The sequence below is a fragment of the Trachurus japonicus genome, chromosome 24 (genome assembly GCF_045865225.1).
Source record: "Trachurus japonicus isolate A0001 chromosome 24, Traja_1.0".
Lineage (NCBI taxonomy): Eukaryota > Metazoa > Chordata > Actinopteri > Carangiformes > Carangidae > Trachurus > Trachurus japonicus.
The window spans coordinates 23,772,436-23,799,646 of NC_140930.1; the positions used below are offsets into that span (position 1 = coordinate 23,772,436).

A 27,211-nucleotide genomic window follows, 5' to 3' on the forward strand; every position below is an offset into this window, starting at 1 on the left:
CAAACCATCTGTTATGATGGAGGAGATAGGGTCAAGGGAGTACAGTGCAGTAGGCACTATCTGTTAAACAACATAAAAACAACATATTATATTATTATTAATTACAGGCCCATGTGTGCATTCATGTAGAACCACAACTGTGGTTTTGTGGGCTAGAGGACACACAATGAGGGTAATGTGTGGCTCTGCTAGTCCCAACATTAAACAGAAAAAATGCACCACAACTGTTACCAGAACTTTCAAACCCATCTAATTGTCTTCATCTGTGGACGTTATTTTCTCATTTGCTCAGATGTTGAGGTCTCATTTATCATTCCATCACCAAATATAAGCAGAGTCTAGTCATATCTATGACAGCTGGACAAAGTGTCTACTGATAAAGAGCACTTACTTGTAACTTCTAGAAAGTGCTAAGAGGACCTATAGTATCGCTTTCACTCTTTTCCAAGGTCAGCAATGAAAAGCTACAGTACACCTCAAGATATGAAATTGGAAACTACAGTTATTATTCTTTTTTCTTGGTGGTGCAGGTTGAACTGGAACTGCAGGTTCATAACTGAACTTCTGCATTTTTGGTGAAACTATATGCGTCTGATTATGACAGCATCACATCAATGAAACCACACTTTTTTGTGTGCACAGACAGGACACTGTTTATGAGGGAAGGGGCAAAACCTTTCAGCCAGATGTTGCTACTTCAAGCTCACATAAGCACATCTGGCCAGCTGTTGACCTTGAGCAAAACACTGAAAGCATGTGTTCATCTATCATCATTACCTGTCCTGATAGTCCTGGTTAGTTCCAGGCTAATTTGAGAGGTTGGAAACTCATTACTGTTCCTTGCATCACACACACAGTTCTCATCTCCATGAAGTTCCCTACAACCAGAACTCAATTCATTCTGACACCCTGAAGAATGAGTGTAATTTGGACAGGCACCTTTTTAGTTCAGCATTCGGCACAACTTTCAAATAAACCTAAGTGGGGCGCCTGTAAAATGGGTTGTTAGCTCTGTTACAATTCCTCATTAATGTCGCAGGGTGCAAGCCACATGGTAATTAGTTTGCTTGTCCTGGCTTTGCCCAATTGGTTTTAGGGGAGAATGCCAACAACATTAAAAAAGCTTTTACAAGTGCCAGTCTCAGTTTATTACATAACGCCAGAGAGCCAATCAGAGGTTTTTCAGGAGGTGTGCAGCTCCACACTATGCAGATCCTAAAGTGAGCACGGTGTGCAGTCTACAAATAATTATTTAAACTACATCCAAGAAACTCAGCTGAATGCATCTGTGGAGAGGGGTTTTTCTAACACGCTCTAGAGGTTTTCAGTCTTAATAATGGGTGTTTGTTCAATGTTTTACTTAAGCACAACCATTCTCAAAGACTTACATTTAATTTCCCTTAAAACACACTGGTACTTCCACAACAGAAGAAGAATAGTGCTTTCTCAGGGTGTGTGTGTGTGTGTGTGTGTGTGGGGGGGGGGGTTAGTAAAGGACACTAATGTGCTCTGATTGATCAGGGTCTGGATTTTAGGCACTTATTTCAGTGGTGAGCAGGTCTGGCTTTATTTTAGGTATTGGGCTGGACAGGAAAGACCCCTTCAACCAAAAGAATAAATAAACACCTTGTCATTTGCAAGTATAATTGGTCACATACATAAAAGGAAACAAAAACACTATCTGAAAGGTGTTAGAGAACAGAGGACAAACTACAGACTTTCTTCACTGTCTACTTTTATTCCCAACTGTCTAGTTTATGTACAGTCAGTCTCCTGTGGGAAAACCATCAGAAAAAGAGAAGGAGTTAAACCAACATAGATGGTTCTAGTCAGTGGTGAACATTAACAAACCAACCCAGAGCCACACAGAAAGATTGGAGTTTATTTTCCACCTGGAGTTAGAGGAATATTTCTGCACTGAAGAACTGACAGTGTGGTGGTGTCTGTATATGATTATGTATTATTGCACTGTCTGATCTCCCTTAAATTAATTTCAGATTAAAATGAAGGCAAAGGCGGTTTCAGACAGATGTGTTTTCACTGTCTACAACAAACAGTGGTCTATCACTTAAAGCAGCTAAGCTCCACTTTTTGCTTGCTTGATACTTTCACTTGAACATGCACTGGAGTTATTAACATAATACTTTAGAGCTGTGTTCCCATATTTAATTGTACAAGCACCAATGAGAATTCTGAAAGACACCAAAGCCTTTAGATTCCTCTTTTCTGGGGTCTGAAACAGAGTTCAAACTGTTTTTGTTGTTTCCACTGTAGGATTTGTCCACATATGTTTTGGTCTGTGCTGTTCTCACTAGTTTGAGGCGGACAAGACTCAGGTGGCAGCAGGTGATGTCATGTATGTCTGAGCCGGGAGCCCTAATCCCACTTATGCAATATTAGAATCAAACCACACCCACATATAATTTTTGTTAAAAGTTTACAAATGAAGAGTTATTTAACTTTAATTTAGATTGTTGCTAATTTTGTCATACACATTTTAGAAAATAGAGAATTCCTTAGTACATAAATTTTTTCGAGGCTTTAAACTGTGGACACTGTAATACTTTTTCTATAAAGATGACATTGCTGAATTTGTCTTATCAGATGCAAATGTTCTAACCCTTACCCTCACTGGCCAAATACAGTCTTTTCTTTTCCACATTAGTTTGACATTTATTACTGTGCTATAACCTTAAACTCCTGCCACAAATGTAAGGAATGGAGCAGTTAGATGTTAAGATAGATTATGTAATTTTACAATGGCTTGAGTAAATGTTTATTGACACCTTTCAGCTACAATAATGGCTTTGCTCCAGCTCCTTCTGCACATTTGTAATTCTCTTTGCACAGAAGTACATGATTAGGTCTGCAGACAAAAGCTCTATTGACTGTTCCAAAGTCTAGATGAGATCAAGCAGCTCTGAAGATACATGGACTGTGCAGATTGTGTCTTCATTATTATCATTATTACTTTAAAATATATTATTACTGTTGTTATTGCTGTTCATTCATCTTTAATGAGTTCTTCCTTTAGTTGGGAATTGGTGTTGAGTTCAGAGGAGTTTGTGGTTTTGCAGGTTCTGGGTTAAGAGCCGTTCAGTTCACCATGACACAGAAAACAACATACTGCAGCACAGAGTCTCCCTCTCTCACACACACACACACACACACACACACACAGATACACACATGCACACGCACAAACACACACATATTTGGGTCACATTATATATCTGGAATTTTCTCTGTCTCTGTGTATATTTGCTTCAGCCTCTTAAATCTGGTGTTTTGGCAGCTAATGAACTCACTTTCATTTCAAATGGTGTCATATCTTAGTGACACAGCCAATTAATGATCTTTTTCAATGAAGCGCCTACATAACAGATATGTGACCTTTTTAATGGTTCTTCATTTGATAATTCCAAACAGACACTTTTATCTTAAGTGCATTTACCGATCAAAAATCAATTTAATATGTACTGTTGTACTTGTTTGACAATCTAAATATAAATTAATAAGGTAAAGTTAATTATGTGCTGAAGTGAAAGTGAATTTCCAGTCTTTACATTATGTTTAATGAAAGAATTATAGACTATAGTGCAACTAATTCTCTTTCCTCCCATCCTCCTCTTATTCTCTCATTTCAAATACACTGTACAATTAGAAGAAATAAAACATAGTAGTCCCACTTGTACACAACATCATACATTAGTAGTCAACTAGAAAAAACAGTAAACACGGCCACGTGATTAAAAAACGTCTAGAAGTTCAAAGTTACATTTCATCGTTTTACATTGTAGTAGCTATTTTTCTCCTTTACTTGGCAGACATTTGAGACTGTGTTATTTATAGAAAAATCACAAAGTTCACATTTAGGACTCTTTGAAGAGAGTTGAGGAGCATTCAACAAACCAAACAGTTCCCATTTTAAGTAGCTAGTTAGTCACACGCAGCATGAGATTAAATACGCAATAGTTTGGAAACACCTCATGCAAACACACAAAATGTTGTTTCTGTCCTCCAGAGTGACGGTCAGTGGAGCCACGTGGGGCCGCGACTCAACCCAGAGTTTGGTTAGGAAAAAAAAAGAAGATAACTGGCCGAGGGGCATGGGGGGAAGGGGGGGTTGAGGGGTGAACTTTGAGATCAGTTTATAGAGTGAAACGGTTTGTTAGTCCATCCTCGTGTTGAGAGAAGCTGCTGCACCCCCCTCCTCCTAAAAAAAGAATTCCTTGGTACTATACAGAGAAGGCCTCAAACATTTGGTCCACAGATTTGCAACACAAATGCAACAGGTTTAGTCACGTTTCCAGAGGGAATCAGCAGGTTTTCTGAGCATAAAAAAACAAAACAAAACCAACAAACACAAAGAAAACCTGCTGACCATCTGGAATGCCATTTTTTAAAAATTATTTATGATATCCTTGCTATTTTTCTTACATGGGAACCAAAGAGAAGTGAACCTGAAATCCTTTACTTTTGGTCCTGGTCGATGGCAAGCAGAAACCAGGCTTTACAGATGTCCAGGTGGTGATTCAGTTGGCACTTTCAATGTTAAAATTGGAGTAGTGAGGTGAGGCGGGAGGGGACGGGGACGGGGGGCTGCTAAGTCTCTAGCATTCTGGTCAGCCTATCACTTTTCTCCACAGGGAAGATGGATGCTTACAGTGTCAGCCTCTGTCTTCTTTTTCTGTCTTTCACCGTGCTTTGCTATTCAGTAGCGGTTCGAGCTGCAGCACATTAACAACAATAAGAAAAAAACTAATCATATAATTGTGGATGACACCGTCCCTCAGTTTTTCATCCCTTCTTTTTCCATGATACAAAAATGCCAATCCGCGACTAGATTCAGGCCACTTTGACTGTGATTGTCATTTCTGTAAAGGGTGTGTCTTTTCTTTCTCTGTAAGCATTTGCCTGTGGAAGAGTTTGACTGCTTTTGAACTATTTCTGCTATTAAAAAGAGCTGGATGCTGCAGACGATAAGGCTGATTGGGCACTTTATCTGGCTTCCAGCATTTTTTCCCCTAAATATATATATATATTAAGAAGAAAAAAAGGGTAAAGCTTGCCTGCTGAGGGAGAAGGGTGTGGATACTGTTGCCTGACCTCAATCACTCCTCTGTGGTTGTTTTCTCTGTCATGTTCTGTCTCTATCTCTCTTTACCTGTCTGTCTTGGATGGAAGACAAAATATTTAGACAGCAAGAGACCAATGAAACACATCTGGAACAACTGTCCTGACTATGTTAATATGGAAGAAGACATCCCATGGTCTTTGGGATGCTGCAGCTATAAAGTGTCTCTCTTTGAGTCTCCTGTCTGTCTCCCAGTCTGCCCGTCTATCTCCCTGTTGCCCCTGTCAGTCAAGAGTTCAGTCTTTCTGTCTGACAGACAGAATTCCTGTTGTAAACATTGTTAAGATTCACATTAGTAGTAAAAAAAGTTAAGTGGTTCTAGGTCATAAGCGTGTGTGTATGTGAGTGTGTGTGTGTGCAAGCATGTGTGTATTCACATATGCATTTCTTAATGCCTGTCTGTGTGTATGTGACTGTGTCTGCTTCCTGTACACATGTACATATGAGATGATAATATGTAAATCTACACATCACACTGTTATTCAACATTCAGAGTTTTTTTTATGAAACAACAGGGTTAAATGTGTAGCATGTACTTGGGCTCCAGTCCGGTCTCTCTACCTCTATCAAGCCTCCGTCTTTGCACTCGCTCTTACCCAAATGCACCAGAAAGAAAACTTAGAAAAATGAAGTCTGACATTCCTTGATCGGTAGTCTTGTTGGGAGATGCTTGGTCAGTTTGGTTAAAGTCCGGTGTCTAATCTGTGAGGCACAATGAGCAAAGGAGTTCCAGAGACGGCTGAACAGGCTCTATTGTGTACACACTGATGTGTCTCTCTAAAACTCTTTGGTCAGGCATATCTGCACTTGAGATCTAGATACCACAACGCTTGAGAAAGCAACTGATTTCTGCAGTAGCATGAAGGAACAGGGCTCCACGTTAACAGGAATCTATGAGCTCTCCCTGGAAGAAACTACAACACCAATGAATTGTTCCCTCTTTCCATACATTTGGTTTCCTTCACAACGTAGTAGATGCCCAACAGCACGAGAGGAGGCGAGTCACTGAGCTCCGGAGTGTGTCCCTTCAGAGTCAGACAAAAAGCATATGTCCTGCAGTTACCACCTTCAACCACATGAGGCCAGTGTTTCACCAGGAACACACTGAGCTGCATTAAAAACAACAGACATGCAGATCAGGGAAGCCTTGGAACCGAGTACTGGGGGCATTGGGAGCTTGAATCGCAGAAAATTTGAGTGTCTTCTGTATCCCATCTTCTTGTCTGAGTTTCTGTTGTTTATAAAAAGGGAGTTGGAGTAGTAAGAGCAGGATGTTAAGCAGTGGTGGTTGGTAAGGCAGCACTCCTGGAGTATATCCTGGGTTTACTTTGACCTGGGGAGGAGAAGAGTGGAGAGGGTTATACGAAATAGTGAGAGAATCTTTTTTTATTACTCAAGTATATAAATATATTTATATTTCTGGGGATAGGACATTTGAGTGAGACATGACATTGGGAGGCAGAGAGAGGGGGAATAAGATGCAGCAAAGGCCACCGGGGGAATCAAACCGGGGCCTCTTCATATGGGGCTATATGGTGCCTCTCCTATATTTTAAGGTAAATGATGTCTTAATTTAAAGGCATGTTGCAGTCAGTTTATAAAACATACAGGATATGAACTCTGCCACACTGTAAGAAAACACTTGATGTAACTTTAAAGCTATTTAGAAAGTTTGAGATAGAAGGTGAAGAGGTTTATGATGAAATATGAAGTGCTGCACTCGCTCAGTATTGCCCTTGATAAAGTAATTCAGCGAAATACATAATGTTGCTTGATGAGAACATCAGAAGCACTTGTCCATTCTACTTTATGAAAGATAATAACACTCAAGAGGCAGATTAACACTCTCATGGGTATTCAGGCTCTCTGATAGGCTACACTCGCCCCAAAATATTAAACATACACCAGAAGAAAGAAAACCAGCTCTGTATTTGGTTGCACAAAACAATCAAAATCACAGTGTTGACGCAGGGTAAGAGGCAGAGCCTGAAAGTGAGACCAGGGAATAGTATTCTCCAAGATAGATTCATACATGATTAAAGCTCTGTGGCTCCGTTCAAAACATTCAACATTTTTTCCATTAAAACCACTCAAACTGATGTGTTTGGTGGCTAATCTTAGCTAACATTAGCTAGCATCACAAGTAGAGTAATTCTATCCACAAGTTTCTGAACGTCATCTATATATGGTCAGAACCGGAGGCCGGTTTTACATTTCCGGTGGAATTGTACATTTACGTTTCCATGGTTTTCAGTCGTTGTCATAGTTGTGGTAAATGCATGGATCTACAGTATTAAAGGATAATTCCGGGCAAATTTAACTCCGGGGTGTATTTTACTAACATTTTAGGTCTAAAAGATGCAATCTGAAGATTTTCAGTTTAATTGCTCCTGTTTTGCGGTAGTTGCGTCTGTCCCCGCATCGCCACGGCAGCAATGAATGGGAGCGGATGTAAGTTCCGCTGTTTAGGCTGTTTACATCCCTCAAAGCCGCAATTTTTTTCCACAGACAGCGTCAGATGGCTACTCAAACATGCACCGAGAAGTTTATTTACTTCAAGCAAGCCGACATGTTTGTAAAATTAGATCTAATTCAAAGTCTCCCGGAGTCTCGCGCGAGACCCAAGTAGTTGCTGTGCTCGGTGTGTTCACGTGCAGTCGGAAAGCTACTGTTTGTGTCATAAACACAGGAATATCAACTCTTAACTGTATGACCCATCACAAAAGTTATGAAAATATTATATGAAGGTTGAAAAGTTCCTTAGTGTTGGTTTAAGTTACTGTAACAAGCAAACATTTGAGCAAAACTGAGGATACCCTCAGTAGGCTAATGGTTCTTCTGTTAGCATCTTTTGTTTTAGCTGAACTATTACCACAGTGTTAACACAGTTTCATTAACTTTTCTTAGATGAAACGTCCTGCTACAGCACACCACTCATACAAATCTGCTGTGTTTCTCAGAGTCCTGGGTTCCTGGAAAATTTCCTGTATTTATGTTATAAAGCTTTTGATTTTGTGAATAAACAATGACCTGAAGGAAGTGTTTCACAATCAGTTAAAAGTTGTAACAAAGGCTTCAGAAAAAAAAAATCATCAATTACAGGAAATGTATTACAACAATATGGTGTTTCATCTCCACATCATACATCATCACGAGAGCTTTTATTTTTAGTATTAGTCGAGTAGTAGCCTATATAGGCTATTTCTACAGGTTATGATGGTTGTGAAATTAAGCTTAACTCTCATTACAATGTGCAGAATTAATTTGACTGTATATAGCCTACGATATAAGTGTGTGTGTGTGTGGGGCCGATGGAGGTGGGGCAGGAGCGTTCCTATGGGATGGTGCAGCTGATGCAGTTTTATTGGTCCCTCTGGCCAGAGCCAATAAACACCACCAAAGTGAAGGGACAAACAGCTGGGGAACAATGATAGCATATTGATGATGTTTGTGTTCGTGTGTGCGCACATATACATCCCTGCGTACATTAATGTGTGTGTGTGTGTGTGTGTGTGTGTGTGTGTGTGTGTGTAAGCACAAGCCGCCCATCAGGACATTCACTGCGTGTGCTTACATGTTTGTGAGACCAGCACAAAGAGTTTGTGTGTTTGTGTCTGTGGGCAGATATGTGTAGTCATGGTCCAGATTGTGTGTGTGTGTGTGTGTGTGTGTTTGTGTTTGCAGCCATTATCTTGGGGGTTGATGATTTATGATCTGTGTTATGGCTTCCACAGGGGACATATAAAACTACAGAATGGCCCTTTATTGCCTTGCTTCTTTGTTTAGTCCTGTGTTTCATCCATCACTGTGTTTCTCATCTTCCCGTCTCTCTCTCTCTCTCTCTCTCTGTCTCCTCTGCTCTCTCGCTCATCTTGATCTCAGTTTCTCTTTGTCCATCTCTCCCTCCGCCCGTCTGCATCTCTCTCTAATTCGCTCCAGCTCTTCTCTTTAATAAAAACAGTTATTGATAACCTGTCGGCTGCACATCAGTGGAATCACCATTATTCTGCCTTGTTGTTTGTTAAAGTGGTGTAGCTTTTGTTGTATTGCTTGGTGGTTTCTACAGAACAAAGTGAGAGGCCATGAGATTGATGCAGAGCTGCTCTGTTATTCTATTGGCTCTTCGGCCTAAGAATAGCTTAAGATCTTCTTGTTGGTGGAATCCACGGTCTCGGGGAAGATAATACTCGGTCTCAGGAAATCACCATAGGGATGTGAAATAAAAGCTACAAGAATCCATTTCACAATACAACAACAATACCCCGGTGGATAGCATTTTGCTACACTGTAGGTAAAATAGTTGACAGGTAATTATGAAGACTAGCTTCAGCATGAGTGACATCAAGGACACGACACTTCTCATCACATTGCACCTTTATTGGCAGCGTGTGGAGGGAGTGATAAAAGCACAACAGTGACAAGTGATGAGACCTTGTGCTAATAAATGATAAGATCTTATGCTGATGCAGCGAGAATGTGCTTATATCATCCCGCGCAGACCTGAAGATATCAAACACCGATGAAAATGACTCCCTGAACAGAGTTTGTTGTTGACAGTAAGGTTGGATTTATGAGGGTGAGACCTGTCAGCCTCCAACTTGCAAATCTAAAACTTATTTCCTTGATTTTAGGAAGGTTCAAGACAGCAAGGAACACTATGTACTTTCTGAGAACATCCAGCACAATAACTGTCATTTTATCCCCATATTTGTTATTAATGACTGTTGTATGTTCAACACGGCTTTATAGACAGATACTATACTTACATGTACATGGGCTGTAGTTGAAGGTGGGAGGTCTTCTGAGGCCCTTGGTAACCGTACGAGTCGAAGCCTCCTATAAAATCAACTGCACAAAAAACAAACAAACACAAGAAACACCAATTACTGAAGTGTTCATCCAACTGGCAACTTTCCACCATAGATGATTCACTGTATTAAGCGTCCTACACCTACAGATTCCTAGACAGTATATTTTGTACAGACGCCGCTGCTCATTGCTCTTAGTGCTCATCAGAGTTGTAGGCATAAAACTGCTCTGAATGAGAATTTGGCCTGAAAATCCAGTGATGCAAATCTAAAACTATTTATGGGTAGAAGACTAAGACTTATGCAGGGATATATTTATGCTTTGAGAATACTGCTAATGCCTAAATTATCCAGGATGGCTCCTCGGTTTCCCGGGCTGAGGATCTGCCAGCAGGTGGTTGCTTTCCTCTGACTGAGGCAGAGAGCCTGGACTTTTGAAGAGGAAGCCATGATATTTTCTTACTTTGATGTTGTAGAGCTCATAAAAGGGTCCTTCTTGCCTTGATCAGCCGCATACTTCCTTATTTATTCAGAGAGATTTCCTAACATTACGTACAATGTGGAATCTGGCTGTCACTGCAGACATGAAAGTAGCAAGAAGTTCCCCTTAAAGCTAGTGTGTAACTTTGACACGTCTGTTAAATGTTTGTTGCACCCAAGCCATCACTAGATGAGATGACACAACACGGATTGAGCTGATCAGATTCTTAAATCTCTCTTTTGTATAATGTAACGTTGAACACTGTTTGCAGCGGCTTCTCTCAGTGAAAATTCAGTGTTTTTTTGTGTTGTTGGAACGACTGGTATGACTGAAAAGTGTGTGAACGTGCCACAACCGACACATACTGTGTTAGACATCTGGAGCAACGCTTCCTGTCATGACAAACACCTGTGAAGTGTGCTGGGTGAGCTCTGGTATCTACACTGATCAGAGATGGACAGAGTACTCCACCCCAGTACTTGAGTAAGAGTACAAATACTACTGGTCAAAATTTACTCCGTTACAAGTAAAAGTAGCTCAGTCGACATGTTACTCAAGTAAGAGTAAAAAAGTACTTGCTTTTAAAGGTACTTAAGTATCCAAAAGTACATGCTTTTAAATGTACTTTAAGTAAAAGTAAGAGTAAGAGTACATTTCTTATTTTTCACATCAATGAATTACTATAATTTTTTCTAAATGAATTTAAGGAGCTTTTAACTCTTGTTTCTGAGAATGAACTCTTTGAAAGCAGCTGCACTGATGTGCTGCTTTTAGGGGTTAGGGTTTCCTTCTTTGACAAACACAGCTTGTGTCCAATAGGATTTTAGAAAAGGAAAAAAAAAAGAGCAGATCTGAAAGTAACGAGTACTTTTCAGCCTTGCGAGAAATTGACTCGAGTAAAAGTAAAAATATTTGTCTTGGAAATGTATTCAAGTAAGAGTAATAAGTACCAGAGAAATCTAATACTCAAGTAAAATACAAATCCTCTGGATATGTACTTAAGTACAGTACTCAAGTAAATGTACTCCGTTACTGTCCACCACTGACACTGATCCACACATGCTAACTGCCTACACTCATGGTACAGTACTATATGTTCGCCCTCTCACCAACAACTAATAGGCCTCAAAGCTTCAAGCTTCAACTTTTTCTGTCGTAATCAACATCAAAATCAGTATTTGAATGATGCTTTTTTCTTTTATTATTTTGCATCATCAAATTATTAATTGTACATCAATATTACTCAATATAACTGCTCATTGTTTGATGTGTTCCAGCTCAGCTCTCGTCTACTTTACCCATTTCCAACACTGGCACGTGATCATGTGATAGGCTGGGACAAGCTGCAGCAAGGTTGGCATAATCAAAAAAACAAAACAAAGAACAATCCAAATTTGTGAAGATGATCTCCAAAAGTTGGTTGCCAGATGTGTCAAAGGAAACAAGCATGCTTGGCAGATCACTTGTAAATGTAAGAGCTTGTCCATTTAGCTGTGTCTCTCTACATTGATTTTACAGGGTACTCCAATTTCCACTTTATTTTTGACTGAAAACATCAATCAAGTACCAGTGCAGCTGCTAAATGTTTTGGTTTTTTCATGTCAGTGTCATATTCAGATTCAGCCCACACATAGACAACTATGGTGGACTCTATCCGTTCTCCTTTATGTTACTAGTCTGTGTCAATCATTTCTACTGGGACATGAGTGTGGAGAGGCGAGAGACGGGTTTCTGGATCAAAGTGTGATTCACAGGTCAAATGTACATCACACAGGCAGCAGTTTGCTCCAATCTGTTAACATGTACAACAAAATGAGACTCATCACTTCCCCCAGCCACCACGCTCACATCACATCCAGCTTGGCCTTGGCTTCATCAGTAAAAAAAAATCTAATTAACACAACTGCTTAAATACTGAACAATTCTTTTAATAAAAAACTGCAGTCATTCAGCTGAAGAGACATTTTTAAAGGTGTAGAAATTTTGATTTACTTTCTTTTTGTTGTCGCATTAAGGTTTTCAAGGTGTATTTAAGTCTATCTGTAAAGCTATGTGTCCTCACATACCTTTGTCATTCTTTCAATTCTGCCGGATTTTGTAAAACAATCTTCTACAAGTCACCACATCTTTTTCTCACTTCTCCCTTAATCCCCTTAATGTATGCATGTGAAATTTTGATTATACTACGCAACGGGACAACAGATGATCTTCTTTGTCTATCAGCAGTTTTCCAGGACTGCTGCAATATGGTGATATTTTATGATCATTCAGCTCATTATTGTCGTTCAGACAGACAATGCGGAGCCATTGCCTATGTGTTTGATGCGCTCCTTCTTTGTGTTGATCCTTTTGTGGAAGAATGGCCTGGTGTGAACGGTGAGGTTTTTCCTGCTGATTCATGCTGCAGTCAAATATTCTGAGCAGAGTTTTCACCATGCACGACCCTTTGAACACGGGAGGAAATGGAACCCCTCACCCTGCCAGCGTGCTGCCTATCACGCTGTAGTGGCCCAATTTAAAAATTCAGATACGTTATTCAAAAGGCCCAGGACTGACCAATGAGCACGTAAAAACATGAACAAGCCTCTTGTGAAGCTGTTAAGGGTTCACTGGACACAAGCTGCAAATCGTAAAGGTGAGATTTCCTACATTTTTACAGTGCAATTATTTTACATTATTGGGGTCATAAGTTGTTTTTTTTTACTTAAAAATGTTTGTTATTGACGAAAGATCTAAATAACATCATACAAAGAGACTATTTCCGTAATCTTAAAGGGCTATTTCAACATTTTGTCAAATTGGTCCATTGCCATAATCCCTGTATAGTTGTTTTAGAGGTAAATGCAGAGACTGCTTGATGAAAAACTGTCCCTGAAGGCAACGCGCATCAGCGGTTTTGCATGAATTTTCCTCTAAAACAACTCTGTCTGGTAACGTTCGTTATTATCTCATAGCGTGGTGAATGTGCAGCTCACAACTTGTCCACCAGAGCGTTGTGGAGTTGTTGGATTGTGTATTTGATGAGTTTGATGAGGGAAACCAAGAAATCCCATGAGCCTCCGTAGCGTAGCTCTGAGCAGCTCACGGCTCTGCTCCGCCGATATAAAAATAGCTTGCACCGACAATTAAAGGTAACGAACCTACTGCTATGACTATAGGGGTTATGGCAATGGGCCAATTTGACATAATGTTGAACTATCCCTTTAAGGTGTGTGTGTGTGTGTGTGTGTGTGTGTGTGTGTGTGTTTGTGTGCTATTCCTATGTTTACGAGTGTGTTTGATAAGAATCTGTCTGACACATCTGAGTAGCTGCGAGACAGATAACTCGAGACAGACACACACACACACACACGCACACACACACACAACCACACACACACATACTCACACATGCACAGAATAATTATCAGAGTAATTAGCTTTCTCAGCAACTCAAAATCTTCATTGGTCCTCTGTGAGTATTAGCGTCTTCACCCAAGGCGCTTTTCCCTACTAAGCTCCCTGATTATAGTTTAGTCTCCCAGACTGCATTATTGCGCAGCGCTTTCCACAGTCACATCCAGGACTTAAGGCTCGGCAACATAATTATTACAATGGATCCCAGAATTATTATGGAGAAAATGATCTTTTTCCCTATGTGAAAATGTAGCATGTGACACGACGGCGCCATCGTGTACATATTCATTAAGCCTTATTAGTGGCCCGAAACCTCAATCTGAGCTCTGATTCCTTCTGATAACATTTGTCCCAGGAGAAGCAGTGTGAAAATGACTCATGTAGCTTATTATCGCTCATCTGTGTGGAGTGTGGATGTCTTCCCTGTGTCTGTGTGGGTTCCCTCCGTCTGTTCTTTTTTTTCCTCCCACAGACAGCTCACAGACACGGTTTAAGTGGATGGAATCTCTGAGCTGCCTTCATCTTGATGTGAGTTCAATGTGTTGGTCAGTGTGTTCCTCCCATGATGGACTGGCGACCTGTCCAGGCTGAACTCTGCAGCCCCACACTCCACATTCAATAAAAACTGGATGATCAGATGGTCAGCTGATGGTGTATGGAGCTGGAATTAGCCTGAGAACTTGGTTTCATATTGTTGGTTTTCTTAAAAATATTAAACATTCAAGTTCTCAGTTATTATTCATTAACAGTTTGACAGAGCGGGCAACACAACCGCCATTAGGTTCTGGTTCAAATGCTGCTACACTGCATGGTGCATGGAAATAGGGCAAATGGTGTTATCACCTTTTTCCAAATAAACTCCATCCACTTTATATTTGAGGGAAAACACAATAGTGAAACAACCAAAAGACAGCAGTTAAGCAGAAAGCCAAATAACTGTTAGACATCAATTATTCAGACACGGAACAAGTGGCATTTTAGGTTTCCTGTCATCAAAGCTCATTATAAATCGCAGTGTTAAAAATTCAAATCTCAAAATAACCCCTGAAACTTAATTATCCTCCATAAAAATGGGACTCTGAACTGCTCTTTGATTCTAACAGTCAGATGATTCAATATTTAACTGTGACCTCGTTGAACACAGAGGTTGTTTATCACATGAAGAGTCTGTAGAAACAGTAGCAGGTCTGGCATCAAGTGTTCACCTTCAGTCTCATAACAGCTACTGTTACAGTTTTTCTCAGTCGCTTTGGTGCTATTCTCAGATCAGAATGAAAGTTCTCATAACTATTAGTTCAACCTCCACAACATGTAGTCATTTGTCCACATCATAGTAGCAGTTTCTCCTTCCTCTGAACAAATTGCAAATGCTTTTGGACATGTATCAGTTGCTCTCATACAATTCTCTGCTGTTTTACAACATTATCGTTTGTTTATGTCATGTCAGTCAAAATGAACTACACTTTTGAACGCTGAATAGTCTTTCCCTATAAAACTAATAGTCCTCATTTCATTGCTTGAGTCATTACATACAAAATTCTTGAACTAGTTTTCAAAATCTGTCAAACTAGTTTTAAATTTTGGGAGAAGCACTGTGAATTCAATTATTCAAACATTTACAGTAAGGAACAATAGGTATGTATGGTATTGGACAGTAATTCAGCACTAAACAATCTGCACTGCTGTCATTGTGTCAGGCATTACTGTAAGATACAGTGGGACAAGAACTTTTTTACATTTACATTTAGACTTACAGCTTCACTAGAGAACAGATTTACTGTGTTGTAATGTATTACAGCAACCACAGTAAAGATTTCCCATCTTTACAGTACGGTACTGTACTACAGCATTTTACAAGTAGGAAGCACTTTTACAGTATTGTACACTACAGTAATAATGGTTGATGCAGTAGCCTACATGTACTGTACATTACTGTAATTTTACTCTGCATCACATAGGATTACAAGACAACCTCACAGAGGTGGAAGAGACTGAGCCCATTACAAACAATGGCATAAGGTTGAAAGAGATACAATGTAAGGATGACATTACTGTATCTTTGGGAAGATTGAATCTGTTTCAATCGCTACAATTGACAGAGTGATGTAGATGAAAATGTGACTGGAACGTCTGGATGTGCAGGAATGATTTACAGTACTCTATAGGTTCAGTTACTATATGTTTGTTGTAGATGACTGTAGTGTATTTTTCCTTTGAACAATGCTGTGAACAAATCAGAATTGCAAAGAGCATATGCAGTAGAAATGTGAAACATACATATTCAGTATCTCCACTAAATACAGTAATGTGTAACTTTACTGTAGTTTTCACATGGCTACAAGTAGTGTATAGTGCTGTCTTGAGCATTTTCAGGTAGTATCATCACTTTTTGCATTGGAAAACACTTAGAGAATAAAGTGTCCTAATGAAAACATGACAAAGCCATTTGACTATCTTGTTCATAAACGATGGTGTCAGGACTTCTCATTTTGACGACACTGACAGTTTCATTGACATGAGTACTTGCTTTTGAGGGATGGACAATCCATTTTGAGCAAGTGACGCGCTTTTGCAGGTCATCCACTAGGTTTTGCAGTTTGTGATAATTGTTCTGAGAAATGCACTAACTGTTGTGCAAATGTTAAGAGTGATGTGAGAAAAGCACCAAAGCGACTGAGAAAAACTGTAAAAAAAAAAGACATTACCCTGCCAATCTCAATCCCCAGTCTGCTTAATGCAGAGGGGAAGCAGGACGACTTGTCTACACTCAGCACTTCAAACCATTTCCACTGATCCAGCCTGAATTTATTACCTATCAATATTTATGTGTTAGCAAACAGCATCCTCAATCCAGTGTTGAATAAGACATGCTTAGGTATTGATCCTTGTGTGGAACAGCTGCATCTGCTTTAATGGAATAACTAAAGCGATGGGCTCAGGTAAATGGGCTCATTCGAGTTAATGCTCACAGGGATGCGCTGCATTTAAAACACAACAATCACACAATTAACATACTGATTTGCCTCATTTTCCTCGCGCTTACTGGTATTACTCTTCAAATGCAATTCATTTACACTGTCAAAATGCTTACTCAATGATAGTTAATGTTGCCTTTTAAACTACAAATTACAAACTTCCTAATCAACATGGTTGTAGTGATGAGCTCAAAGGACTGAATAAAGATAAATGATGCGTGAATGGATGTGTGAGTGTCTTTGCTTGCTCTTTGAGTCTCCATTCTTTGTTTTTTTGTCTTGTTGCTTAATAGTGGTTCAGTTTGTCTCTCAATAAGCCACTCTTTCATTCTCATGTCTTACTGTGAATGAGTGCAGCTGTGACTAGAAGCTTCAAGTTTCACACTGGCTTTCTGTCCAAGCAGCAGTAAAAGCCCTCGGTTCATTCAAACCTGTTGTTTTATTCTGAACTCGGAAGCACCAGTCACATGAACTTAAACCTCTAAGACCTAGGCTACATATAAATTCCAACTTCATTCACTAAACCTCACCAAAGAGGGATTTCCCAGTCATAGCTTAGCAGCCACAACTGAGTAATGCAAGTCTGAGCTTTGGATTTCTCCACATGTTGAAGTGGTGTGCATGGAGCAACAATAAGAGCATCACTGGTCATTTTATGTCTCGATGGTGGTGTTTTTTTGTTCTGTTTTTTAATTTCAAAATCCACACACCAAGGACAAATGTCTACAGAATGGATTAAACAGTATATTTAGACATTATCTGCAACTGTTAGCTTGCTGTTATACAGTAATAATGAAGGCCAAGGTGCAAACTATTTAATGTATTATTAAAAGTACCATAGTTTGTAGTGTGACAGGTTTCGTTACTGTAAAAAAGCACTATACTCAAGAAGCACACCATTGTTTGTTTACAAGCTCCTGGATATAATGTGTGTTTGTAACGTTAGCTGTCAGCCCTGTGTTCAAACTCCAGAAAACAACAGTTTGTATAAATAGGACGACTTTTCCCAAAGACATTTGTTGTTCCTCAGCCCTAATGCCTTTGGTCCTGTAACAGTAAAAGTGAAAACACGCTGTTTGAAGATAACAAAAAGTAAAAGAGATAATCAGCCAGACAGTGTCATGTTACGTAATATGAAATTTAATCTCTGTGCCTTTATACAACAAAACATGACTGTGTCTGTTCTAACACAGATGAAAGACCTTTTATGTATCTTGTTGTAAAAAAAAAAAAAAATCCACTGGAACTAAAAAGTCATTCAACACATGGTGCTTTACATTAGCTTATAGCTAGCTAGAGCTAATAAAGTCTGCCAACAGCTATCCAGTGATTTGGGCTAGAAATGAGACTTTTGTCTTTTTTCTACCTCAGGCTGAAATCAAGGACCCATTGTTTCAAAAAACGACTACTAGACGTGTCGGTGGAACAGAAAGCCTGACAGACACAGAAACGGTGGTGCAGCTTAGCAAACAGTCATTTCATGTCAGAAGGTTTTACAACAGGGTATATAAACATATTATTCTTAGTAGTAATTATCATTATAATTTGGGTGATTTGAAAAATGTGTGTATATGTTCCTGTACAGTATGTAAGTGTTTGTGTTTGACTGGGTACTTACAGCTATCCTCTTCTTCAGAAATGAGCTTGACCACGTAGCAGGCGTAGATAAACCCCACCAACTAGAGAGAGAAAAAAACATACATTTAGAACGATAGATAGAACGATAGATAGATAGAACGATAGATAGAACGGTAGATAGATAGATAGAACGATAAAACGATAGATAGATAGAACGATAGATAGATAGAACGATAGATAGAACGATAGATGGAACGATAGATAGATAGAACGATAGAGAGAACGATAGATAGAACGATAGAACGATAGATAGAACGATAGAACGATAGATAGATAGATAGATAGATGATAGATAGATAGATGATAGATAGATAGATAGATAGATAGATAGATAGATAGATAGATAGATAGATAGATAGATAGATAGATAGATAGATAGATAGATAGATAGATAGATAGATAGATAGATAGATAGATAGATAGATAGCACAGCAGAGAAAACAGTTTTTTGATGTAAGTGGAGCAGAGCAGCATAGTGTCTACTCCAAAATATAGAGCACTTGAATCAGTGGCTTCACACACACACACACACACACACACACAAACGCAAACAAAGTTTCACTATACCCATGTGGACGCTTATTTCCCTAGTTTCTTTCCTAACATTAACCATGACAATTAAAAACCTAACCCACATCTAAACCCAAAGACCAAACCTTTACCCTCTAAAAGCCTCTATCTCTCCATGAGGACCTCTATTTTTGTTTCCACAGTGACACACATCCGGGTTAGTGAGTCATGCAGGTTTAAATCCCCACAAGGAAATCAAAACAAGCCCATGCACACTGAGTGTCTAGCGTTTTCACTGACAGCCACATGGTTATGTTTTCAGAGCTGGACATTGTTGTAATGTACAGGATACATACATAGAAAAGTTACATAAGTTGAGACTGTGATCGCTGAAATTGAATTCTTCACCTCCTTCAATCACAGCTCTTTGGTTCCCACGGTGACAGGACAGATCGTTCTGTATTTGTCACCATCATCAAAATGAAACCCAGTGCGACCCACGGTGACAGTGTGTTGTTGTCTGAGCCTGTACGCAATATAGATGTGTACCTCAAATTGTTCGATCCCTTCTGTTTGAGGCCATTCATAATAAACCTGAAAACAATGACAGCTGCACAAAAAGAGCAATGAATGTGTGTGTATTTGGGCATAGTGTTTAGACAGGGGTACAGCAGACCACATTAGCAAGACACCTTTGCTCTCTGATCTCTCTCACTGGCTGACTGTTTCCAAGGCAACTGATGGGCGGTAGCTCGTTGGAGCAAAGCTGCGAGAGGGTGCGGTCAACTTAGGGTCAGCATTTTAGTGACCTTATTACCGTGCAGTGATAAGAGAGGAAGAGAAAGAAAAGAAATGAAGAGAAGAAGCTACGGGCAGACGGAGGCGGAGGTACTGTAAAGCTACATGTGTTTTTTCTCAACAAATAAGCAGCATTATTGTTCAAATAAGGTTTTAAGTGTAGCAAAAATGACATTGACCTGGTTGGTATTCTATTGACTACACTAACACACACACACGGGCACGTAAACACACAGCAAGCTGCAAATGTGAGCAGCTACATTTGAAATTCAGCGTATATCTCAAGGTCTTGACCTCATTTAGTCTAAATAATGTTCAGCTCCCAGAGCTCCTCTCTCCTTCATCCTTTTCTCATACACCCTCCCCTTACTCGCTGTTTCCTTCCAGCTTCCTGCTCCCTCTCTCCCCCCCACACCCCCGTTTCCTTCCTCCACCTTCTCTTTATTTCTCTCCGTCTCTCTCCTCTCCTGTCTCTGACAAGTAAATGAGTCATACAAATATAGTGTTTTGCTCAGTGGGGGATGAATTTACTTTAAGCTGAGCCAACGCTGCTGGAGTAGACAATGCTGCCAGTATCAGCGTCGGGATCAACGGTGATGAGAAAATCAATTTGGATAACATAGGAGGCTTTATGTAGCAGAAACGCCTTGAAAAATTACCACAGCTCCGAGACGTAACCGGCCGCAAAGTCTCGGTTGTCACCATCACTGCCAGGAGTTAAGTAGAATACCTTTATTTTGAAAGATTAACACGACCTCGCTCGAGCCACTGACTGCCTCCCCCTGTCTGCTGCCACTCCGGCTACAATGATTTATTATTAGCGTTCATTTTAAAGGAGACTTTAGATGTCACAAAGTCAAAATGTTGTTTAAAAGACTTTCAAGAGCGGAGGACTTTTCTGTCACATGGAGTGAAAGCTGATCCGGAGCGCGCTCTGTCGTCTCCGGCCTCATTGCCTCTGAAAATGACTTCTGGGTGCAGTTTTGTTAGCACCACTGAACAGAGTGCAGAGAGCCGTGCCCATGCTGCAATAGAGAACATTTGATCAGTTGTGACAGAGTGCGTTTCTCTGCACATCAATATCCTGTTAATATTCTGGATACTCAAGTACTGTGTTTTGGTGTTGCTGTATAAGCATAATATCCTGTTTACAATAACCCTGATTATATCTTCTCTGGATAACCAGGGTGCACCACTATGACGTGTTTGCTCCTTTGTCATATTCATTACTGAAGTTCTGGGTCTGAGTCAGGTTTGTTTGTGGAGTTATATTTGGACCATATTGTTCATGACCGCTGAATTTTAGTATTTGGATAAAAATCATATTTTATATCTATAGTAAAAAATAAAACCTCTAGGAACAGGTTATTCTAAACATCCATCCACATCTCGTGCTGTACTCAAATGACATTCTCTTTGAAGCTCCATGTTTTCTTCTCTATTCTATTTTACTAACAATGACTGAAGGTCGCAGCATTCTGTTTATTCCATCACTGCAAAGTGACGTGAGGAAAGAATATGCCGTTTAAGGCCGTTGAGGTTTGTTTGGTAAAAAATGAACTGAACAGCTCACCTGCTTTCAACTTGACATGGATCTCAACTGACTTGAAAACAACTGTATCAGCTTTGTGTGTTCAAACACTGCGGGCATCTTACAAACAAACCAATGGCAATTCAAACATCTTGGCAGAATGACTATGATTTTATCTCTTCTGAAATAGCATGTGTGTGGATACAGTAATATCACTCATGCTTCAAAAATTCATAATCACCAAACCATACATCTAAAAATGGTTCAGAGCTTATTTTACTCCTCCAGAAGTTGGAATCATTGTACGTGTACCCAATGCTGCTTACTGTAGGTACCTTTACGTATATGTTTTGGGAATGTCTAGCCTAGAGTACAGCTGTTAAGGCGTCAAATCCTTCTCTAAAATTCTTAATAAGGAGCTTCCATGTTGCTATGTACTTTGCTGAATGATAAATTAATTCTCATACATGAAAAAAGAATTTGGCTTTCCAACTTCACTGCTACTAAGACAATGTTGGCAGTACAGTGGAAACCACCACATACTTTATTATTACATCATTGGTGGCACCTCCTGATAGATATGTGAACCCTACAGCTGCTCTTAAAATCTTGGTCAGAGGCCATCACAGCTGTGAGGAATCTTGCCTATAAAACGGGGGGTGCAGATCACTCACCGGGAAGGGAAGGGTTCATGTACTATGTGGTGAATTGCTGACAATGGGATGTGTGTGTGAGGGGGTTTGTGTGACAACTGTCTGAGTGGGGTTGGTGGTAAAATACAGACATAAATATCTGCATGTCTCTATTTTTCTAAAATGAGGATTTTTTTTTTGTTTCTATAGGACATTATGCACCATTTGCATGTACAGTACAGTATGCCCAAATGTATAGAGACATTCAGACACATGTACTGTCGGTACTGTTGGTATAACATTAATAAAAATAGTTTACAAAAAAAAGTAGCTAAACTTTTTTTCCCCATTATTTTAATTATTTCAAATCATTCAACTGCAAATTTGAATTTTTGAGGAGTTAATGAGCGGTTAATAGCTACACAGTGGTAACAATAAGACTGACAGTTTGTGTGTGGAGGGATAAAATGAAAAAGTATTTGTTATACAAAATATTTCTTCCCTGGCTTCTTCTGTCTGCATCCAGATAAATGAATTCAACAGCTCTCCAGTTCTTCAGACTGACACTGGTCCCTTATTTCATTTTGTCTGTGCAAAACCTGAAGGATGTACAGTGTGATGGGTGAAAATGAAAACAAGCGCCACTTCAGCATGGACTTCCTGACCTGATCGGCCTAACAAGCAATAACTTGTACAACTTCACCACTTCACCTCGCAGAGGCTTGTGCCTCCTTCAGAGCAGACACCGTTTCTATGGGCTTTAGTGTGCGCGGTGTCACACACTGTTCCAGGAGGCGAGGCTTTATTCTGTTTCACACTGTTCAGCTGGGTCTTGTTGCCATGGTAAACACAGCAAATGTAGATAATTATGCAACAGCAAGTCAGCAAAACCAAGTGACATTATCTTAGAGGAAGTGGAGAGTAATGGTTTGGGTAATAAACTGTCAAACGTCCATGTTCTCTCCTCTCCTCTCCTCCATTGTCGACTGTAACATCCTTCTCCTTCAGAGCTTGAACAGAATGTTCTGAATAAGTGTTGCAATGATGATAACTGAGAAGCAGCTTATTATTGCACTGCAGATACACACTCAGGTTTCCCACTTTTTTTTCCAATGTATACCCAGGGACAGTGCCTGGGTTTGAATGTTTAACTCTGAAGTTCATAGGTTCTTGGGAAGTGAGATTGTGGCTCCCATTTCTCCCTGTTATAACCTCTGATAACATGAATGAAGTCTACTAAGAGGGTGAAATGGAAATGAAATAGTGTGTTTCACTCACCTACAGTAACTGTCATGTGCATAGGTGTAATTGTAAGTGTTAACTAGAAAATTTCCTCTCGGGAAATTTTGAATGGGCCACGGGAGCTACTGCGGGTTGTGCCATCTCTGTCAACATGGGAATCAAACCCACGATCTTAAGCGCAAGACAGAGCTGATCAGACAGACACATGATCATCTTTCTATAAGCACTGATATGGAGGAGCTGTAACCACATTAGGTTAACTGTGTGTGTGTGTGTGTGTGTGTGTGTGTGTGTGTGTGTGTGTGTGTGTGTGTGTGTGTGTGTGTGTGTGTGTGTGTGAGACACCAACAAGGTTTAACTTTAAAACCAGATTAAATCATGGTTTAAGTTTAAATTCTGTTGCACGTTAACTGTGTTTTAATCACATGAAGGTGTGTGTGTGTGTGTGTGTGTGTGTGTTAGGGATGGGTATTGATAAGAATTTAGCGATTCCGATTCCATTATCGATATTGCTTATCGATTCGATTCCTTATCGATTCTCTTATCGATTCTCATTGGGTGAGGGAATAAAAGAGAAATGGGTTTGTTTGCATTAATGCAGTGGTTCCCAACCTTTTGACATCACAAATTTCTGGTGACCCTCATTCAAGATGAGCAAGCTCAGATATTTGTATATGCTGCATTTTATTTTATCTTGATTTATTCAAAAAAGTGAATATATCAAGAATATAGTTGTTTAAGATTGTGAAAAATAATTAGTTTATTTATTTATTTTTAATCAATTACTAGACATTTAAGGCGATCCCATTTGAATTCCAGGCGTCCCCACATGGGGTCCCAACCCCAAGGTTGAAAACACTGCATAAATGGCTCTGACATTAAAAAAGTTGACAGGACCGACCTGCCTGGACAGGTTAACACTAGACCACTGTGGCTGTGGGACAGCTGTGCTCACAGGAGGAATTTAACAATGTTTCCATTACATGGTTTTTATGCATCTGTAGGTTATTGTTTTCATAACGTTCGTTTTTATGCGGAGTGAGCGAGCGAAAGAGAGAGAGCGCGCCAGAGAAAAGACACAGGGCGCAGCTACCGTTTCACGTGGCTACGAGCAAAACCTGAAAGGAAGTGATTAGAATGAAGAGAGAAAAACAGAAAGAATAGACATGTAGCCTGTTCAGGAGACGTTGACCTGTCCTCACGACGTGAGGGAGGGAGGACCGGAGGGTGGCTCTGGCTCACAGGTTAGTGATGAGGAAACGTCACTGTCAGCTGCATCTGTCAGCAGCTCCGCTCCACGCAGACACGCCACTAACTTTATTTTGTGAGAACAAACGGTGACGTGTGGATATAAACACTAAGCACCCTCATTTATAATGAAGATTGATTTTAACGGAACGTTACGTAACGTCATTAATCAATTAATGCGCGAGTTTCTGAACCAAACGGAATCGATAAGGGAATCGTTAAAGCAGACACGCACACGATTCCAAGAATTGATCCAAGTTGGAACCGGTTCCGAAGAGGAACCGGTTTTCGATTCCCATCCCTAGTGTGTGTGTGTGTGTGTGTGTGTGTGTGTGACTGTAATCACATGAAGCTGGCTCTAGAGTCTGTGTGTGTGTGTGTGTGACTGACTTGTCACATAGTTAGTTAGTAGCTGCATCCTGTGTCAGTCTGATTTAGCTGTGTCTGTGTTTATAACATTTAAACGAGCGCCAGGTGATTGTTTATGAAGTTATCGAGCTCTGGCCTGAGGATCAAAGAGGTTACCACGGCGATAGGGGCCCCCGCAGGCTGAGACAGACAGAAACGTGGAGAAAAACAGCCATTTTCTGCCTCTAAACCGGTCTCACAATTAGGCTTAGCATGACAAAACGGTAACTCCTATCAGAACAAAACACAGATCAACGTTGCTCTAAGGACTTAATGAAAATTTCGGTACGATTTGGTGTTTCTACAGTAAATATTTTGGCGACGCTGGCAGTTTTAAAACATCAGGCCGTTCTGCTCCTCTCAGAAAATATTTGTATTGGACTCAATGAGGAGCAGAGACAGACGTGGCCGCACTCAGAGGCTGATTCTGTCAATTCTGTAAGTCTCTCTGATATTTTGAGCACATGACATGAGAGATAACAAGTTTGTCTTACAAATTCTGAAAAAATTATGTCTGTAGAGTGTAAATTGTGGCCGTGCTGACAGTTTATCCAGAAAAAATACAGAATGTTTCTTCACTCTCTCCCACTCTAACCGATGATGTCACGCACTCTGACACGAACATTCCATGCAATACACACCCATTATAAACTCATAATTTCTCCAAAAAATGATCATGGTCATTGATCAGGGATTGATCAAAAACTATATGACCTATCAAAACGTGGAGTAATACGACAATACACAAGACTTGTGTCTACTGTTTAAAGTTTAAATGGAGTCTCTAGGTGAAAGTATGCTCTGAGCAGTAGACGTTTGTTAAACTCCAATGATTGGTCTTTTTCGCTCTTTTTTTTCCGCCCGTCCCATTGACTTACATGCAAAATTTTTTGCGCAGTTTTTTCGTGACTACGTCGCGAAAAATTCGTAAACTGTTGAGAAAAAGTAATAGCACAGCGATCCCGATCAAGACGCACGTTTTGATATATATTATGTCCTGCAACTCTTCGAGTTGCAGGACTAGTAGCGGAATCGAAATCTGGCCGGAAGTGGAAAAATAACTAGATAAAGTATCCATTTCCTGATGGAAATATGCGTGTGACTGCTGAAAGCAGCTGAACGCTGTTGCAGAATTAGCAAATAGTGCAAGCAGTTGATCACCATACAAATGGTTGCCCAAGGTAGGTATCGAACCCACAACCTCATGATCAGCAGAACTTTCACTCTGCCTCTAGGCCCACCGTGTATACACAGTTGCAGAGACTGTTGTCTGTTGATGAACTGCACTCTGTCTCACTCTGAAGTTAACTAGCCCAAAGCTGTAGTTCCAGTGCAAATCAATCTTAGTGCAGTGGTATAAACAAGAAAAATGTTAACATAAACCAAGATTGAAAGAGGTAAAGAGAATAGGTGGGGGCGCATATGCATTATCAAGTTTGATCTTGTGACCAGACCAAGTGGTATTGTTAAAGGTCAAAGTGGCTGACACTAACAAGACTGCTCAGGTGGGTTTTGAACCTGTGACCTTGTGATTGGTTGGCAGGAACCTTATCCACTAGGCCATTCCAACACTTCCAATGAAGTAGAGGTTGAGACTTTGATGAATGTGAGATTTTTCAATGATGCTTAAAGTCTCACTCCCCGACCCTTTTCGGCCATTTTAAAAACAGGCTCATTAGCCATGCACATTAGCAATTCACCTCTGGGGGGTGGGCGGAGACTGCACTGTTTTGCACCCGCCCAGCCACCTCCTCGCACCCCACCCCCCGGTTGCTGACGCTGGACATTGTATAAATTACAGATTCAGCGCATTTAGTGTAAAAACTCTCCACTGGGATTTTGATCCCAGACTGGAGCATAGTCCTTGCTCACAGTGCAAGCTGCTCTACCAGGTGAGCTATACTATTATACCTTGACAGCTACACCGAGCTGCCAAGCCTTTCAACTCTGAGCCATATGAAGAACTTTTGTGACAGACTGTATATTGTAAAATAGCCAATCTGTTAAAAAAAAATGGAAGACCAGAAAAATTTCTGCATCTGTTCCTGCACCACATGATTACACGCACCCGGTCCCTTGTCATAGAGGCACCACTCAAGGAGCCTGGGAAAGTAGATAATCTCACAATTCAGATGATGTTTACAGCTCGTCTCTATCATAAACAGTTCAGATGTTATAATGTCTTGTTGATGTTTTGCAAAACAAGTAATCATATCATGGTCACACAATGAATACTTGAAGTTTCTATTCAGCATAAACACAATTCTGAGTTGAGGACACCCTAGGACACAAACAATATAGACTATTAGGCTACATTGTATCATGAAATACTCATAACATCTAAGACATGACAGGTGTGGCATGATAAGCTGGGGGCCAATTTTGGCCAGCTGTAGTCACTATAGAA

At 40.1% G+C, this 27,211-nt stretch overlaps 1 protein-coding gene across 2 annotated transcripts in view; it reads right to left on the reverse strand.

Moving 5' to 3' along the window:
* Window positions 1-5,915: 5,915 nt before the first annotated feature.
* nkain2 (sodium/potassium transporting ATPase interacting 2) overlaps window positions 5,916-27,211 on the reverse strand; it is a 117,720-nt gene continuing 96,424 nt past the window's right edge. The window contains exons 6-8 of one of the 2 annotated variants that reach the window (XM_085770255.1): window positions 18,416-18,476; window positions 9,904-9,985; window positions 5,916-6,470 (exon numbers count right to left, since the gene is read on the reverse strand). In XM_085770255.1, coding sequence (XP_085626381.1) covers window positions 6,461-6,470; window positions 9,904-9,985; window positions 18,416-18,476 — 153 coding nt within the window. In that variant the 3' untranslated portion in view covers window positions 5,916-6,460. Of the gene's footprint in view, window positions 6,471-9,899; window positions 9,986-18,415; window positions 18,477-27,211 lie in introns of those variants that run through there. The other variant, XM_085770256.1, reaches the window with a different exon arrangement.